At 38.0% G+C, this 15,011-nt stretch overlaps 4 protein-coding genes across 4 annotated transcripts; all 4 read left to right on the plus strand.

Moving 5' to 3' along the window:
* Positions 1 to 49: 49 nt before the first annotated feature.
* LOC108147371 (protein late bloomer) lies at positions 50 to 2,145 on the plus strand. The gene is made up of 5 exons (XM_017273806.2): positions 50 to 203; positions 992 to 1,150; positions 1,233 to 1,394; positions 1,649 to 1,843; positions 1,906 to 2,145. The coding sequence occupies exons 1-5, from the start codon at positions 144 to 146 to the stop codon at positions 1,975 to 1,977; spliced, it is 648 nt and encodes a 215-aa protein (XP_017129295.1). The 5' UTR covers positions 50 to 143; the 3' UTR covers positions 1,978 to 2,145.
* A 2,236-nt stretch (positions 2,146 to 4,381) lies between these two features.
* On the plus strand, positions 4,382 to 7,093 carry LOC108147361 (tetraspanin-8). The gene is made up of 5 exons (XM_017273796.2): positions 4,382 to 4,611; positions 6,114 to 6,272; positions 6,340 to 6,495; positions 6,592 to 6,798; positions 6,864 to 7,093. Exons 1-5 carry the CDS (start codon positions 4,552 to 4,554, stop codon positions 6,933 to 6,935), a joined length of 654 nt encoding a protein of 217 aa, XP_017129285.1. The 5' UTR covers positions 4,382 to 4,551; the 3' UTR covers positions 6,936 to 7,093.
* A 1,653-nt stretch (positions 7,094 to 8,746) lies between these two features.
* On the plus strand, positions 8,747 to 11,108 carry LOC108147362 (protein late bloomer). Its single transcript, XM_017273798.2, has 5 exons — positions 8,747 to 8,936; positions 9,017 to 9,086; positions 10,201 to 10,359; positions 10,418 to 10,753; positions 10,825 to 11,108. Exons 2-5 carry the CDS (start codon positions 9,027 to 9,029, stop codon positions 10,894 to 10,896), a joined length of 627 nt encoding a protein of 208 aa, XP_017129287.1. The 5' UTR covers positions 8,747 to 8,936; positions 9,017 to 9,026; the 3' UTR covers positions 10,897 to 11,108.
* A 766-nt stretch (positions 11,109 to 11,874) lies between these two features.
* On the plus strand, positions 11,875 to 13,498 carry LOC108147338 (protein late bloomer). Its single transcript, XM_017273766.2, has 5 exons — positions 11,875 to 12,069; positions 12,137 to 12,310; positions 12,376 to 12,531; positions 13,016 to 13,210; positions 13,293 to 13,498. The coding sequence occupies exons 1-5, from the start codon at positions 12,010 to 12,012 to the stop codon at positions 13,362 to 13,364; spliced, it is 657 nt and encodes a 218-aa protein (XP_017129255.1). The 5' UTR covers positions 11,875 to 12,009; the 3' UTR covers positions 13,365 to 13,498.
* The last annotated feature ends 1,513 nt before the right edge of the window (positions 13,499 to 15,011 follow it).

The raw sequence follows: 15,011 nt of genomic DNA on the forward strand, positions 1-15,011 counted from the left end.
GCTCATATTAGCCTCTGCCAGAGATTGTTTTCAATACGAATTCATTCACTTTCTGAACTCCTACCTGGCTGGTTCGGTCTAACACTTGGTTCTGTATTTACCAGGTTTAGTTATTAGTTTTCGATCTGAATAACAGCATTAAGATGGGATGTACTTCCGGTTGCGTTAAGTGTTTTCTCAACACTCTTAACACACTGAATGCGGTAAGTTGTGATATATTTTCTGATAAGTTTAAGCACATATACAAAAAAATTTGTGTTGTGGTTTTTTTTTCGATTAAAAGTTTGCTTTTGCATTCACGATGACGAATTCCTTATATATTCCCATAGGTATTAAAATTCATAAATATTTGCAGGGGTTTGACAAGAAAGCTCACATTCCGGTTTCACGAAATCTAGACATTTTTTTTTGCAGTCATCGTTAAAAATATATTTTGTTTGTCAGATATGAAAAACATTTGGCGCACTTTAATAATAATATCCCAATATGTTTCATGTTTTATTTCCATTTGATCTGAGAAGCCTTTACGACTTTACCATATGTTGGTGAATAAATCACATTTACATTAGAATCGTTAATAAAGAATAGTAATAGGAAAAAAAAGTATTAACTAGTTTTTAGCTTTTGCGGTTTATTTGTATTGTTTCAGGATTTGATTTAAAATTTGAATAAAATGCTATTCTTAGACCTTGAATTTTGAAACAATTAAATACTAAGCACGAGAGAAATAAAAAAATTGAAGGACCCCTTTTAAAGCTTTTTACACGAGTGTTCAATTCATTTGTTTTTATGGTTATTCAGTATTTAATGGAACCTATTTAAGATATTCAGCACAAACAGTGTGTTAGCATATATAACCAGTTATTTTTTATAGCTTGATCATTTTTTGAAATTCTTTTAAACTCGCCTAAAGTCATTGACATTACATAGCGATGTTGTTGTCGAAAGCTAATCTGAATCGCCATTGGTGCACCTTTTGCTCCTTCTGCAGCTTTCGGGTCTGTCGCTGATAGCCATTGCCACAATAGCCCTCTCCAAGGCCCCCCTTGCGTACATCGTGTTCCTATACGGACTGGGCGGCATTATCTTTGTCTCGGCTATTCTGGGGTGCTGTGGAATCTGCCAGGAGAATGTGTGCATGACCGCAACGGTGAGTAGAGAGTTCCCTTCCTGCCTCCCCGTTACTGTTAAATTACTGATATTCTATTTTTGTGTACGCACTGTCCATACAGTACGGCTTCCTACTGTTGGCTCAATTGATTATCAGCTTGCTGGGCATCTTCGGCTTCAAGTTCAGCGAGACTTACATAGAGAAGTACGCCGCTGACGAGGTTCAGATGAAATGGAACCAGGAGTTGGTGGAGCCCGGCGCAATGGACATTTACCAGTCAGTGGTTCGTATCGTACATAAATATATAGAACAAGAACAGAGTTGCATTTAAATTCTACAAAAATCTTTTATTATTATATTTAACAAATTTTCATTTTGAATTGAAATCTTTTTTTGTATCTTTAAAATATTATTCTGGGTTAATTGAAGCAAAGTTAGAAAAGACAAAACAGAGGTTTTGAGTGCCTTTTCTGTTCTTTTTAAATTTCATAGAAACATTTATAGATCTTGTTTGCTTAACCCAACCTTCTTTTGCAGTATGAGTGCTGTGGGCGGGACAGCCCTGACGATTATGTAGCCATTGGTCGTCAAACCCTACCATCCAGCTGCTATCCCCAGGCAGACACCCAGAAGCCCCATTACCTTGCTGGATGTGTCCAGAAGTCCAGCCAGAACTTTGTGGCGCTCTTCAGCTACGCTCATGACACCAACTGGATTGCGGTGGGAATAACCGTAAGTTAATAAGGAATGAGTTATCATAACTATTTGGATAATATTGGATTTATTTCCTACAGGCTCTGATGGTAATTGCTGCCTTCTATTTGGTCGGACGATTCCGTAAGCAGCGCATTCGCTACAACTACTAAGGATATATATTATTTAAATTGGTAGTTTGCTTAACCGCAAAGATGAAAGCATTTGGCTTTCAAAAGTAACTTTTATACAAATCTTGTGCATACTTTTTCAGAGTTCAGAAGACTTTGGTTTATTGTAAAAATTAAATAAATTAAAAAATGACTTTTGGCCATACAGAATATCGAATTGTAATCGAATTTTCGCTCTTTAAAATGATACCCCTTATTTAATTGAACCTTTAATAAAAAAATTTGATACACCCAAAATAAATTGTCATAGAAACTAAAGTGTTGCTACATGAATTGAAACTATAGGGTAATGAATGGAAAAAGTGTGTTTTATTTTTTTAGTATTGAATTTATTCTTATAATTTAATACAGTCTGTAGTTTATTTTCAGGACGCACTTATTAAAACTAAACTTTCATTTATTTTTTTTAGGCACACCAAAGCATAAAATATATTTTTTTTTAATAAAAAAAAATCTTTTTTGGCTTATTTAAAGCGTTCGGTGAGAGAAAAGCTTAGAGTAAAAAATGTTTTTTTTTTTATTAAGGTTTGTGGCAGACACGATTTTTCTCCCCACTTCGAAGACTGAGCTAATCTCTCGATTTGCCGGCGGTGGCGTCATTCCTCTCGATCGAGTGACGCAATCGAGCTCAATCAATCTCACCGGTTTAAATACGATCGCTGGCAAATTGCTTGGGCAGGGGATTGTTCGATGATACCCGACGCTCTGGCTAAACATCTGGCAAATGACACTATATAGAGCATTCCCCCGACTTTTATATCGCTCTAGCTCTGTGAAGCATAGCCAGATGCACGCTTTCAGCCCCTTCCCCATACATTTTTCTGTTTGTTTGGCTTCCGAATGGCAGCGCTTCTACAGAGTTGGTCTTCGACTTTAATTTTCTTTTTTGCCCTTGCCTTTTGACTTTGCTCTTAGTGTTTGCTTACTGCCCGTGCATGTCTGTATATGGATATGGGTAAACTTCACTAAGTTGTTTTTTTGGGGAATGTTAAATAAAGTAAGCTTTAATGGGTTTTATTGGACAATTTACTGGTCTTTAAAAATTACTACACAAATAGGTATTATGAAATCACCTTAAATACATATCTTACAATTTTAATTTATAATATTTGGTTTTCCCTTCTGTAAGGAGCTTTTTAAGTACATTTATTTTCATAATTCGATTAAGACATTTCTAGGTTGGGTATCCTTCAGAGGCAAAAAGGCTACTTTATTCTTTTATGAAAATTCAACTATAATACATGTTTAAATGGTAAAACAGCAAAAAAAATGCAAATTTTTTATTCTAATACTTTTTAGAAGTTTGAGTTATGGAGGTCCGACTGCGCTGGTATGGTAATGTGTGTGCCTGTGCTGTATGTTGTTTATTTAACAAACGCTGCTAGACGGCAACAGCGCACAGTGGGGTAGTAAAGGTCGTTTTTTGGGAATGTTGATGCCACCTTAAAGCAATGAAATAAGATTTAATAATTTATTAAATTTTTATGTTTCACAGGACCATTGAAGTCGACTCTTAAACTTACACTTTGTTTCCCATTTTGAATTTAACTATTAATTTTGCTAAAATAAAGGTGTCCTTGTACCTCAAAAAATATTTGTTTTTAAAAATTGTTATCTTATATTGACGGTTTTTAAGCATATTGTATTAAAGTTAAAAGCCGAGGCCGCTATCGCGTTATGATTTCTGATTGGTTGTTTCCGAAACATGAACAGGAAGTTTGAGACAACATTTGATTCCAAATAGTCTGCGCTTCGTGTCACACAGCTAACCTTACAATCGTTCTATTGCGCACTGCTTTCGGAGATCGAATTATCAACCAAAATTCAGATGTGATCTGCGATTTGACTTTTATTTGTGGATCAAGCATACTAAAAATTAGATTAGAATTTTATTCATAACCGGAAGGAGTGAATAATATTTCACTTAAATTGGAAAATTCATCAAACCGATTTTGTTTTACGTTACCTTTTGTCGGTGAACTACCTAATCAATCCAAATCAATGATGGATAATTATATAGAGCAAAATTACTTAAAAGGTTTAACGGTAAAAGCTTAGTTAATAATTACTTTGATGTATAAAAATATAGTTCGAAATTAAAATAGGGGAGTTATTGTACTGCATTATATTAGCAACAGGTACAGTTACAGATACGGTTTCAGTAATAGATGCAGATACAAACACAGATGAAAATATAAATATAAAATATAAATATTAGAACAAGTTATTTTTTCGGTAAGTACCTTACTAAATAAAATCGATAGAAAAACCATTTATTTTTTTGATAAGTCTTGTTTGTTTAGATCTACACTTTTGGCCTCTTTTACCCCACTGTGCAGCGGCGGCAGTTCATTCCGGCCAGAGAGCTTTGGAGCGCTCAGTTTGCTCGTGACCGTGGCCGCAGTAGTCCGCACTCTTTAATCGGATTCTGGCTAGTCTCGCCGAAATAAATTCGGGGTTTGAAAAACAAGCCGCCATTCTGCAAAGTTGTTGCACGTGTTGCACGTTTGCATACTTGCTAAAGTTTAAAGTGGGAAAATAGAAACCAAATTCAAAATGAGCTGCGCAACGGGCACCATAAAGTACTCGCTATTTCTTTTTAATGCCTTATGGGCGGTAAGTAGAGCACCAAATTGAAACAAGCATATGGTGCCTCGAGGAGAGTCGAAAGTGTTCCATTCTGTTTACACAAATAGCCCGCCATGGTGTCTTAATGTATTCGAAAGATTCAATGTTTGGGTTCTATGCTGGCCGTTCATGTCCACCTGGCTAGTGGATGATATCATCTCGGGTGCGTGCTTGGCTTATGACTACATTTCGCAGCTATCTGTGTGTGTTAGCCACAGTCTATTGTTAATGGCTTCTGCTCAGCCTGTGAATTCCTTGGGCCAAGGGGAGAGCTTCGCCAGCCAAGCGGCGAAGTGAGGCAGCTCTAATGCGTCATGCATTTGTGTTTCGTTTAAAAAGCCAAACCGAGCTGAATATGGAAACCGGATTAGTTAGCCGATGTGACAAAAGCGATGAGAGCTGGCCGACAAATTAGACAATCTGAATTTGCATCAAAACTTTCGATGGCCTTCGCAAGGCCACCGGAGTATGAATCAATCACACACAAGTGACTATTATAAATTGCAGTTCCCTTAATTTTCCTTAAAGATCTAATGTTTAAATATACTAAAGATTTGAAACCTTTAAATTTTGAAGCTTAAGGTAAAAGACGATATTCATATTTAATAGAAATTTAAATAAAAAGTGGATTAAAAGCTGTGAAATGTATACATTTGACAAGAATGGCTACCACCGAATGTCCGCTCAGTACAAACAAATTAACAACAGGAACGGAAGCAAGCCAAAGTTTATACCCTTGCACCTATTGCAAAATTAAATATTCTTGAAAACATTAAAATTATCATTTACTTGCGTAGAAGTTTAAAACATTGAAGCTATTATGATTTTTAGCTCAATTAATAAATTATTAAAAAGTCAAAAAGAATTTAAAAAAAAATTACAAAATAAAAAAGATGCGTATAAAAACAAAAATTTTAATATTTTTATTGTTTCCATAGAAGCTTTGTGTTATAGTCCTCCGATTTTGATGAAACTTAAACCGTAATTCTTAATATTAAACCTTTACTAAGAAATAAAATAAAATTAAAAAAAAACTAAGTTATATATTTTTCATTTTTTTTTATTTATTTTACCTATGGGAGCTATATGCTATAGTCGATCCGCCTCGTTCCGACTTATGCACTACCTGCAATAGAAACGGACGGACAGACTGACGGACATGGCTAGATCGACTCTCCTAGTGATGCTGATCAAGAATATATCTACTTTATAGAGTTGGAAATGTCTCCTTCACTGCGTTGCAAACTTTTGTCTGATATTATAATACCCTCTGCAAGGGTATAAAAATCAATTACTTTAGTGAAACTCAGTTGTTGTTCTAGCAACGTTTGAAATTCGTTGATTAGTGGTCCGAGTCTGGAACTGCCTTCCAATTAAAACTGTATACTATATATTCTTATCGGTAACGCCCCCAAATACATTCTTCATTTCAATTTGATAGACAGGCTTGTTGATATCTCTACTTATTGAATTTGTTCACTTAATTTCAGATTCTTGGAATATTGGTACTCATTTTCGGCGTCCTCGGCTGGGGAGCGATGCCGGAGGCGTATGCCATTGGCATTCTGGTCCTGGGCGGCATTATCCTGGTGATATCCATGTTCGGCTGCTGTGGAGCCGTTCGCGAATCGCCCCGAATGCTGTGGACGGTTAGTGCCTGAATGATGACATTAGGTGAATCACACCATGAGTAACTTACTTTAATTGCCTTTGCAGTACGTGTCGCTGCTGCTGGTGTTGCTGTTACTAATAGTGGCCTTTATCATCCTCAATCCCCGAGATGTGTTCAAGAAGTACGCCGTGCAGACGGTCGAGGATCACTGGAAGCTGGAGCAGACCAAACCGAACAGCATGGATCTTATTCAGAAGACTGTAAGTCAATCAACTTTATTTTGGCTAATAAATAAATAAGGCAAATTTAAACCAGTCCCTACTCAATTTTATTTTAATAAATATCCTCTTTTGCAGTACCAATGCTGTGGCCTCAACGAAGCCTCTGACTACTTAGAACTCAAATTCTGGAACAGTACTGTACCCAGCAGCTGCTGCAAGGATATGAACTGTGAGAACCCCCTGAATCTCAATCGCCGGGGATGTCTCAGCACAGTGGAGGAGGCGTTCGCGGATGAGGGCGTGACAATAAGCTACATGGAGTGGGGTCTGCTCGGATTCGATGTGCGTCTTAGTGTATTTCACGTTAACGTTATTATTAACATACTAACATATTTTCCCTTTTGTAGGCCGTCATTCTCGTGCTAGCCGTCATTTTGGCCATTCACTACACGAATCGCCAGAGGCGCTACAACTATTAGTGACACATTACCGCCTTAGAAATCAATCTCCTCAACTTCTCCTTTTTAAGCGTCACCAATGTACCTTGTTTCGATTCACCAAACACAGCGTCATGTAAGTGCGTAGTTTAGTTGCCGAGTAACCGAAGATGCATTAAATATACAAACATACCGCCATACATGAAATTGTGTTTATGTTGAAAGTCCTCTATGCACTGGAAAATGTTTTAAATGAAGTGTTGCAGTCGAATCTTAATACATTCCACTGTTTTTCTTTTAAGAAATCATAACCAAATATAAGATCGTAAAATTTTGAAATATTTATACTCTATCAATGTATTTATTATCTATATATAAACCATTATTAGTTTTCTCATCGAGCAGACACTGATTTCTGCCAGTGTGGATAGTCTACCACGTTGGAGTAAATTGACCACTAGAAAGCTCTTCAAGTCAATTGCGCAAACGAAAGACTGGCGGTCTGGTGTATGCATAATGGCATAAAAAGCAAACCAAAGAGCCAAACATAATTAAGCCAGAAATGACGCCTTCTTGGTATATTCATACATATGTCGGTATATAAGCATGTGTGTGTGTATATGGGTGCCTGTGTGGGAGCAGTTGGGGATTCCGGGTCGAAATGAGTGGAATGCTCGACCCCAGACATAACAGCCATAAACAAACTGGAAAACAAAACGCTTTTACAAGCCGAGGAGGGGCGACAAGCAGCGGGAGAGAGCGCGACTCCAGATTGAGGATTGTATGGGCAGTCATTGACTTATTGACAAATTGACGTCATGGTGTCAAGATGCGAAGGCAACAGTAACCTTACAGTTTCAGATATCTCAAGCCAAGGATATTCAAAACAAAATTCAATCTTACTTAATTGGAAAAGATTTTTAAAAGAATATAAGATTTATAAAAAATTTTGGTTTTCAGATGTACAATTTAAACACTTCCTATGCTTGCCTAACACCAGGCCTAAAACTAAAATATTCTGGTTTGAAACCAGACTTTAAAATAAGTACATTATTTTTTGATTACACTAAACATTTTGTGATTTTGTGTGTAATATTTCTTCTTTAGATGACTTCTTTGTTTTAGTTTTCTTTAATTGTGAAAATTTTGTGAACATTTTATCGGTGTTTTTGAACTTGATGTTTACTTATAACCAATTAATCCTGAAAAGTAATATGCAGATCTTCATGAAGTCCGTAAAGATGTTAAAAAACTGAAACTGATGTAGATTTACTGTGTAAATATGATGATTGACACACATGGGTTAAAACACCCCTATTGTTAACTCTTAAGATTACAATATTTGACATTTTAATAACACATGTCAAATCGGCTCGTAAGGAACGCTTCACTGCGTTCTGATTATTGTGCTTGCTTTAATATCCCAATATTTGTTTAAGGCTCCGTTACTTGCGGTGTAAACTGGTTAATAGTATCATAATTGTTGAAAAGTATTTAACGGGAAGATGAAAAATAAAAAACATATATATTTGATAATATAACGGCGTAAAAACCGCCAAACTTTATAGATACATACAAATATATATATTTATAATTGAGAAAATATTGTTGAGTCTCTGATCGCGAGAATCAACAACAGTTTTCTATACAAGTTTGTTGAATTGAGTTTTTGAAGTTATCATAGATAAGAGCAGAAAACACCACCAAACAAAATGCCGTTCGACGTGACGTCATGGCTTGGAGAGCGGACCCAAGTGCAGAGCTCTCTTTCGAGAGTGCGACTGTGCTCTTTCTGTTTTATTTTGATTGTGGGCGAAGCAGTGGAAAAAACACAGCGCCAGGGGAAAGAGAACAACAAAAACTTTTCCCGCTTTCAGTTCGCCAGTGAACGCAGAACGTGCCAGACCCAAAAGTTCAGTTTCGAGAGCGGATATCCCGGGCAAACACTGAACGGAAATCCATTTGGTTGTAAATTCAAATCCAGCAACGAAAATAAACAAACGAAGGCGTACTCAAATCGTGTGCGGCGAGAGAAGTCAAAAGGTTAACAGACTTTTATTTGAGAAATGGTCGAGTGTTTTTGGATCACATTTAACTTGGTGCATTCGGAACATGTTTTTCAGGTCCACAAACATGGGCTGTGCCACGACCAGCGTTAAGATCACCTCCATCGTTCTGAATGCCATTTTAGGGGTAAGTCAACTCATATTTGGATTACTAATTACCTCGATCGCATCGAATATACCGTATACATCCACGTTTCGTGTAAGAAAATTAGCATGATGTCATGTGGAACGGGTGCACAAGTAAACGCACTTCAGAAGAGCCTCCACAAATGAATTATTTTTGAAATATTCTATACGAAATAAACTTGAGGAGCACACAAAAGTCACAGAAGAGAATGTTTTTCAAAATGTCCATTTGGCTCGGTTGCTTTGCGTTTCTTCGGTGTGTATTTTTAAGCGACGTCTGCCCACCTGAGATAGACGTCCACGTCCAAGGTGGTCAATTGCGCCCTCCTCTGCCCCCTTCGGTATCCACCCATGAATGCCGCCCGTCTGGCTTTCTGGTTGCCATGACAATCATGTTTACAACTTGGCCTAATCCCTGCCGTCCGACTATCGCCAGAGCCTTCAATTGCTCCAATTTCCGCGCCCGCAGGATGATGTCATGCCCACGTACCCTCGACCAATATTCGCACTCTGGTTTACACTCTGACCCATATAGCGAAATCGAATTACTTTAGCCCGAGAAGGGAGGGACCCGAAACTGGGACACGAAACGAACAGGGGTGTTTCATCAACCCCCAAACGAGCGGGAAGAGAATTTTGGGGAAGCGGAGGAAGATTCATTACATTATCACAGCTCAGTCAGGCGAACTTCCCCAAACGATAAATTATGTGATGCACTCAACTGCGGCTGTTAATTGTCACACAAATGAATGGCAATTGCCCTTGTAATTGCAACTGCATTCATATCATCATATGGTACAGTCGATCTTCCATAATATCAAACAATAAGCAGAACATTTGAAAATATTAAGAAAAGGAAGGAGCTTGGATTTGTACATATTATCATTTGAAGTTGACTAATTGAGTGCAACATAATGTTTAAGAGCTTTTCAGTTAAAAACAAGAAAAGTTTATTCGATTTAACGATTTACTCCCAGGATATCCAGTTATATATCTCTTACATTCCATCGGTTTCAATCAATTCATCCTAATGAAGTTCCACTGTTATATATCTCTTACACTCCTTCGGTTCCAAGAAATTCACCCTAATGAAGTTGCACTGTTTTATATTTTAGCTTCTGGCGATTGGGGCTATAGGCTGGATAGCCTATAATGCGGACACGGAGACCGAAGAATTCGTCATTGCCGCCTACATAGCGTGCTCGGTCATCCTTCTGTTCGCCTTGCTTGGAATCTTCGCGGCCATCCGGGAATCGGTGGCACTGACAGCGACGGTAAGGAAATGAAAGCAGAAATTAAATCAGAAGACAATGCTAATCCGCCAAACCGCAGAGTGCCGTGTTCCTGCTGATCCTGGCCATCCCGCAGATCGTGAGCACCTGCCTGTTCCTCCACCAGTACGACGTGAAGAGCGGCCAGGAAGCGGTGGAGGTGGCCTGGCAGGCCAACAACATGGATGCACTGCAGCAGAAGCACGAGTGCTGCGGCAAGAACAGTGCCCAGGACTACGTCCACCTCAGCCAGCTGATCCCACCCAGCTGCTACGCTGATCTGCAGCAGACGACCGATCATCTGTACGTGGATGGGTGCATCGAAAAGCTGCAGAGCTTCTATGAGGCTGACAAGCAGCGCTTCATCATAGTGTCCTGGGTGCTAGTGGCCTTCGAGGTGGGTTTCCCTGCCCCTCGCCCTTTGAGGTGCAATACAATCTACTGTTAATCATCTTCGTTTCATTTCAGTTGATTTGCTTCGCCTTGGCCGTGTTTCTGGCAATTAGTTTTAAGAACAAGCAGCGACGCATGGAGTTTTAGGACAGTAGGACGTTCAACCTGAACCCGTAGTACAACTGAACTTGGGGTTACGCTGGTAAATCTCGCTTCGACATTTCATAACCAAAAATAATGGGCAGTCATAAATTATTCACTCATACCTTTAACTTACCTGTAATTAAAGTACATATTTATAGTTCAATTACACTTTATAAGTATCATAATAAATGTGCCCCATGTTTGTTTTCACATGATTCGCCGCTTGACAGTTTGTTTGTTTGTTCAGCGCAATGGAAATATTAAGCATACGACGCATAGTCCCGGCAAGCTTTTAATGGCCGAAACTTTTTGTTTTTCGTGTTTCAGGGCCAGACAACTTGTTGCTCGTCACGTAATGTGTAGAATAAATTTGCTGCCTATTAATCCTTCATAGGCGTCCTTTCATGTCCCACTTTCTGCTGCGCATTTAGCTGAATGAAAGCTTGTGTTTGTTGGCCCCTTCCAATTCCTTAACAAGGGAAACACGATGAAAGCTTTTCATGCTGTGACATCATACCACCCACAAAAATCGACGGCACCACCACATAAAGAAGTCGCAAGACTGATATAAATACACTTAGCAGAAAAGGATTTGGTGATATAATCAAATCTTAAAAATTCTTGAAAGTGTTATTCAACATTATTATTAAAATGATATTGATAAAAGAAACATAGAAAAACTGTTATGTATTTAATGCTATGATATTAGATGTTGCTTCATATGTTTCAAATATCTTTAAGAAAGCAAAAACACAGAACAAGTGTGTTTTTAAAGTATCTATATTTTATCCAAAACTTCTCTAAAATATTCAAAGATTAAGATAAAATAAAATAAATTTGCTTGTTGGTCTAACATTCACTTTGAATAGGTAGTATTTTTTCAAGTGTAGCATAGCGACCGCCGCGGAATAGTTGATTGCCGTCGAGTGGCGGCACCTACTAACTGGCGCTTTTGGGGGCGCCACATTTCAAATGGAAAGCGCTGCGCTCAGTCGCACGTCAGCGTTGATGGCAACAGGGCTGGCGGTATTCATCGAGGTCTCCGCATCGGGCTAACTGCGCAGCGGGAAACAAGGATAAGGCAGCTGTTAATTATAGGGATTATTGATTGGCAACATGGCCTGCCGCACATCGTTCCTCAAAACCATTCTCATCATCCTCAATGTGCTGCTTTCGGTGCGTATGAGGGACATGGTATCTCCGGTGGCTCTAATCAATGAAGTCTATGCAATTTCGTTGGCAGCTGATTGGCGTGACTCTGATTGCCCTGTCCGTGTTCGAGTTGAACAGCTCCACGCCGGGCACCTTCGAGCACATCGCCATCGTTGTCCAGATCTTCGTGGGCACCTTTGTCGTGTTGACCTCGTTTCTGGGCTGCTTCGCCTCGGCTCGGATTTCCCTCGGACTCATTTGGAGTGTAAGTGGAAAGTCGCGGGGGCCTCTACAGAACTCATTTGATTTTGTTTTTGTCCTCTATGCTAGTATGTGATCTGCCTGCTCATCCTGCTGTGCCTGCAGATCTACATCATTGCGGCAGCCCACTCAACGGACTATGTGGAGCGGTCGAAGAGGGACTTCCTCGCCATCTGGTCTGATCCGAGGGCAAATGTGGAACGCATATCATTTATTCAGCAAAAGGTACAGTTTAATTTAAGTTACCCTTTACTCTTTACCGAAATCCGAGTCGGTATTAATGTTCGTTTGTAACTCTGAATGTGGCTATAACCATTTTATTTGGACCAATGACCATCATGGCTTCCGAGTCCCCATCATTGGGGTTGTAGATAGCTGTTGGGTTATCGGCAATATGCAAATACATACAAACCAAATTACTTATAAGCAAAAATTATAAAGTCATAGTCATCTTAAGTTACTCACATATTTAAATATAACAATCTGTATTTTGATTGATTTTTTCCAATCAATTTAATGATTTTTAATGCAGTTTCCGAAAAGCTTGTAAGTTCTTTCTGACTCAAAGTTTTTCTATAATTTGTTTCACATTTTAAGGGTAGAGCTTTATAATTTCATGAACGTTTTTGAAAATTTTGGTATGATCTAAATCTATCAGCGCTAGCTTAAAGAACTTAGGATACTGACTTTGTTGCACATTTTATTGCAGTACTCGTGCTGCGGCGAGTTGGGCTCTCACGATTACATTCTGATGGGCCGGGGAATCCCCAGTACCTGCTATAAGGCGTTCCTGCGGCACGGGGACTTCCTCTTCACCGAGGGCTGTCTGCGGGCCGTGCAGGCCCATGCCACCGACAACGTGGTCATCGGACTCATCATCAAGTGGCTGCTGCTGCTGGTGGAGGTGAGTTCCACACCGACATAGCTCCAAAGGCCGGGCCGTATAAATAGAGGACTCTAATCAGTTTTCCGATATTTCCACACAGTTCGCCGCCCTGGGAGCCGCCACTCACTTGGGCATCACGGTGCGCAATAAATTGAGGCGCGAGAGATTCTAACAGGTCCCCTACGAACCACCGAAATCGGTTGTTGTTGGCAACACATAGGCCAATACGTATGGATTTTTATAGCAGCTTAAGATGATCTGAAGGCACCTAAAAAGTAGAATAAAAAATAAACCGAAATCAAAATATTCAATAAGTGTTGTTTGTGCCCACTACATGCGGAAAATTGGAGGAGCTGCTAAATAGATATGTGTCTGCCTATAAAAACGCATATAAAAATATACGCTAGAATGAGGTACACTCATAACAAATATTTTCCAAATTTAAGAAATTTAAAAAAACAAGGAAAATTTTGTTGTCGAAATTTACCTTCAATGGTAACATATAATTATTTGTGTTTGTAAAAATAAATGTTTTTTTTGTAAAAATAAAATGTTGTTTTTACTTTTAAAACTTTTTTTTTGCTAATGGTAAAAAATCTTAAAACGAATTTATTTGTTTTGAACAAACTTACATTTATAATAGGAAAATATTATTTATTAGAAAGGTAAGATTTATATTTTCAAGAATGAGTTACAGTTGAATTTAAAATGAATATATCTAATAGGACTGATCAACCTTTTTATACCCTTGCAGAGGGTATTATAATTTCAGTCAGAAGTTTGCAACGCAGTGAAGGAGACATCTCCGACCCTATAAAGTATATATATTCTTGATCAGCATCACTAGTAGAGTCGATCTAGCCATGTCCGTCTGTCCGTCCGTCTGTCCGTCTGTCCGTCCGTTTATATGCAAACTAGTCTCTCAGTTTTAAAGCTATCTGCATGAAACTTTCCCAAAAGTTGTCTTTCTATTGCAGGTAGTATATAAGTCGGAACGAGCCGGATCGGACGACTATAGCATATAGCTCCAATAGGAACAATCGGAAAAATAAATGAAAAAAAATTATATCTTTGCTGTTTTTTGATTTTTTGTTTAGTTCTTCGGCATATAGTAATGGTTAAATATTTCTGATTTACGATTTAAATTTCATCAAAATCGGACGACTATAGCATATAGCTCCCATAGGAACAATCGGAAAAATAAATGAAAACAAGAAAGAAAGCAAACTTCGGCAAGCCGAAGTTCATATACCCTTGCAGCTATTGCAAGAATTAAACATTTTCGAAAACATTAAAATTATAATTTACTTGCGTATAAGTTTAAAAACATTGAAGCTATGATGATTTGCAGCTCAATTATTTGATAGTTATTTTATATATTTTTATTGTTCCTATGGGAGCTATATGATATAGTCGTCCGACTTTGATGAAACTTAAACCGTAAATTGGAAATATTTAACCATTACTAAATGTCGAAGAACTAAACAAAAAATTAAAAAACAGAAAAGTTATAATTTTTTTTCATTTATTTCTCCGATTGTTCCTATGGGAGCTATATGATATAGTCGTCCGACTTTGATGAAATTTAAACCGTAAATCGAAAATATTTAACCATTACTAAATGTCGAAGAACTAAACAAAAAATTAAAAAACATAAAAGTTATAATTTTTTTTCATTTATTTTTCCGATTGTTCCTATGGGAGCTATAGCTATAGTCGTCCGATTTTGATGAAATTTTTACCATAATTCTGAAATATTTAACCATTGCTTTATGTCGAAGAACAAAACAAAAAATTTAAAAACAGCAAAGTTATAATT

Source organism: Drosophila elegans, unplaced genomic scaffold, assembly GCF_018152505.1.
Source record: "Drosophila elegans isolate 14027-0461.03 unplaced genomic scaffold, ASM1815250v1 contig_133, whole genome shotgun sequence".
Taxonomy (NCBI): domain Eukaryota; kingdom Metazoa; phylum Arthropoda; class Insecta; order Diptera; family Drosophilidae; genus Drosophila; species Drosophila elegans.

Bases quoted from the DNA above. Each gene is read 5' to 3' on its own strand.
- LOC108147371 (XM_017273806.2), top strand. From the start codon at position 144: ATGGGATGTACTTCCGGTTGCGTTAAGTGTTTTCTCAACACTCTTAAC. The intron at 204-991 runs GTAAGTTGTGAT...CTCCTTCTGCAG, and splicing joins CTCTTAACACACTGAATGCG to CTTTCGGGTCTGTCGCTGAT. The intron at 1,151-1,232 runs GTGAGTAGAGAG...CTGTCCATACAG, and splicing joins ATGTGTGCATGACCGCAACG to TACGGCTTCCTACTGTTGGC.
- LOC108147338 (XM_017273766.2), top strand. From the start codon at position 12,010: ATGGCCTGCCGCACATCGTTCCTCAAAACCATTCTCATCATCCTCAAT. The intron at 12,532-13,015 runs GTACAGTTTAAT...ATTTTATTGCAG, and splicing joins TATCATTTATTCAGCAAAAG to TACTCGTGCTGCGGCGAGTT. The intron at 13,211-13,292 runs GTGAGTTCCACA...ATTTCCACACAG, and splicing joins GGCTGCTGCTGCTGGTGGAG to TTCGCCGCCCTGGGAGCCGC.
- LOC108147361 (XM_017273796.2), top strand. From the start codon at position 4,552: ATGAGCTGCGCAACGGGCACCATAAAGTACTCGCTATTTCTTTTTAAT. The intron at 6,273-6,339 runs GTTAGTGCCTGA...TTGCCTTTGCAG, and splicing joins CGCCCCGAATGCTGTGGACG to TACGTGTCGCTGCTGCTGGT. The intron at 6,799-6,863 runs GTGCGTCTTAGT...TCCCTTTTGTAG, and splicing joins GGGGTCTGCTCGGATTCGAT to GCCGTCATTCTCGTGCTAGC.
- LOC108147362 (XM_017273798.2), top strand. From the start codon at position 9,027: ATGGGCTGTGCCACGACCAGCGTTAAGATCACCTCCATCGTTCTGAAT. The intron at 10,360-10,417 runs GTAAGGAAATGA...GCCAAACCGCAG, and splicing joins CGGTGGCACTGACAGCGACG to AGTGCCGTGTTCCTGCTGAT. The intron at 10,754-10,824 runs GTGGGTTTCCCT...GTTTCATTTCAG, and splicing joins GGGTGCTAGTGGCCTTCGAG to TTGATTTGCTTCGCCTTGGC.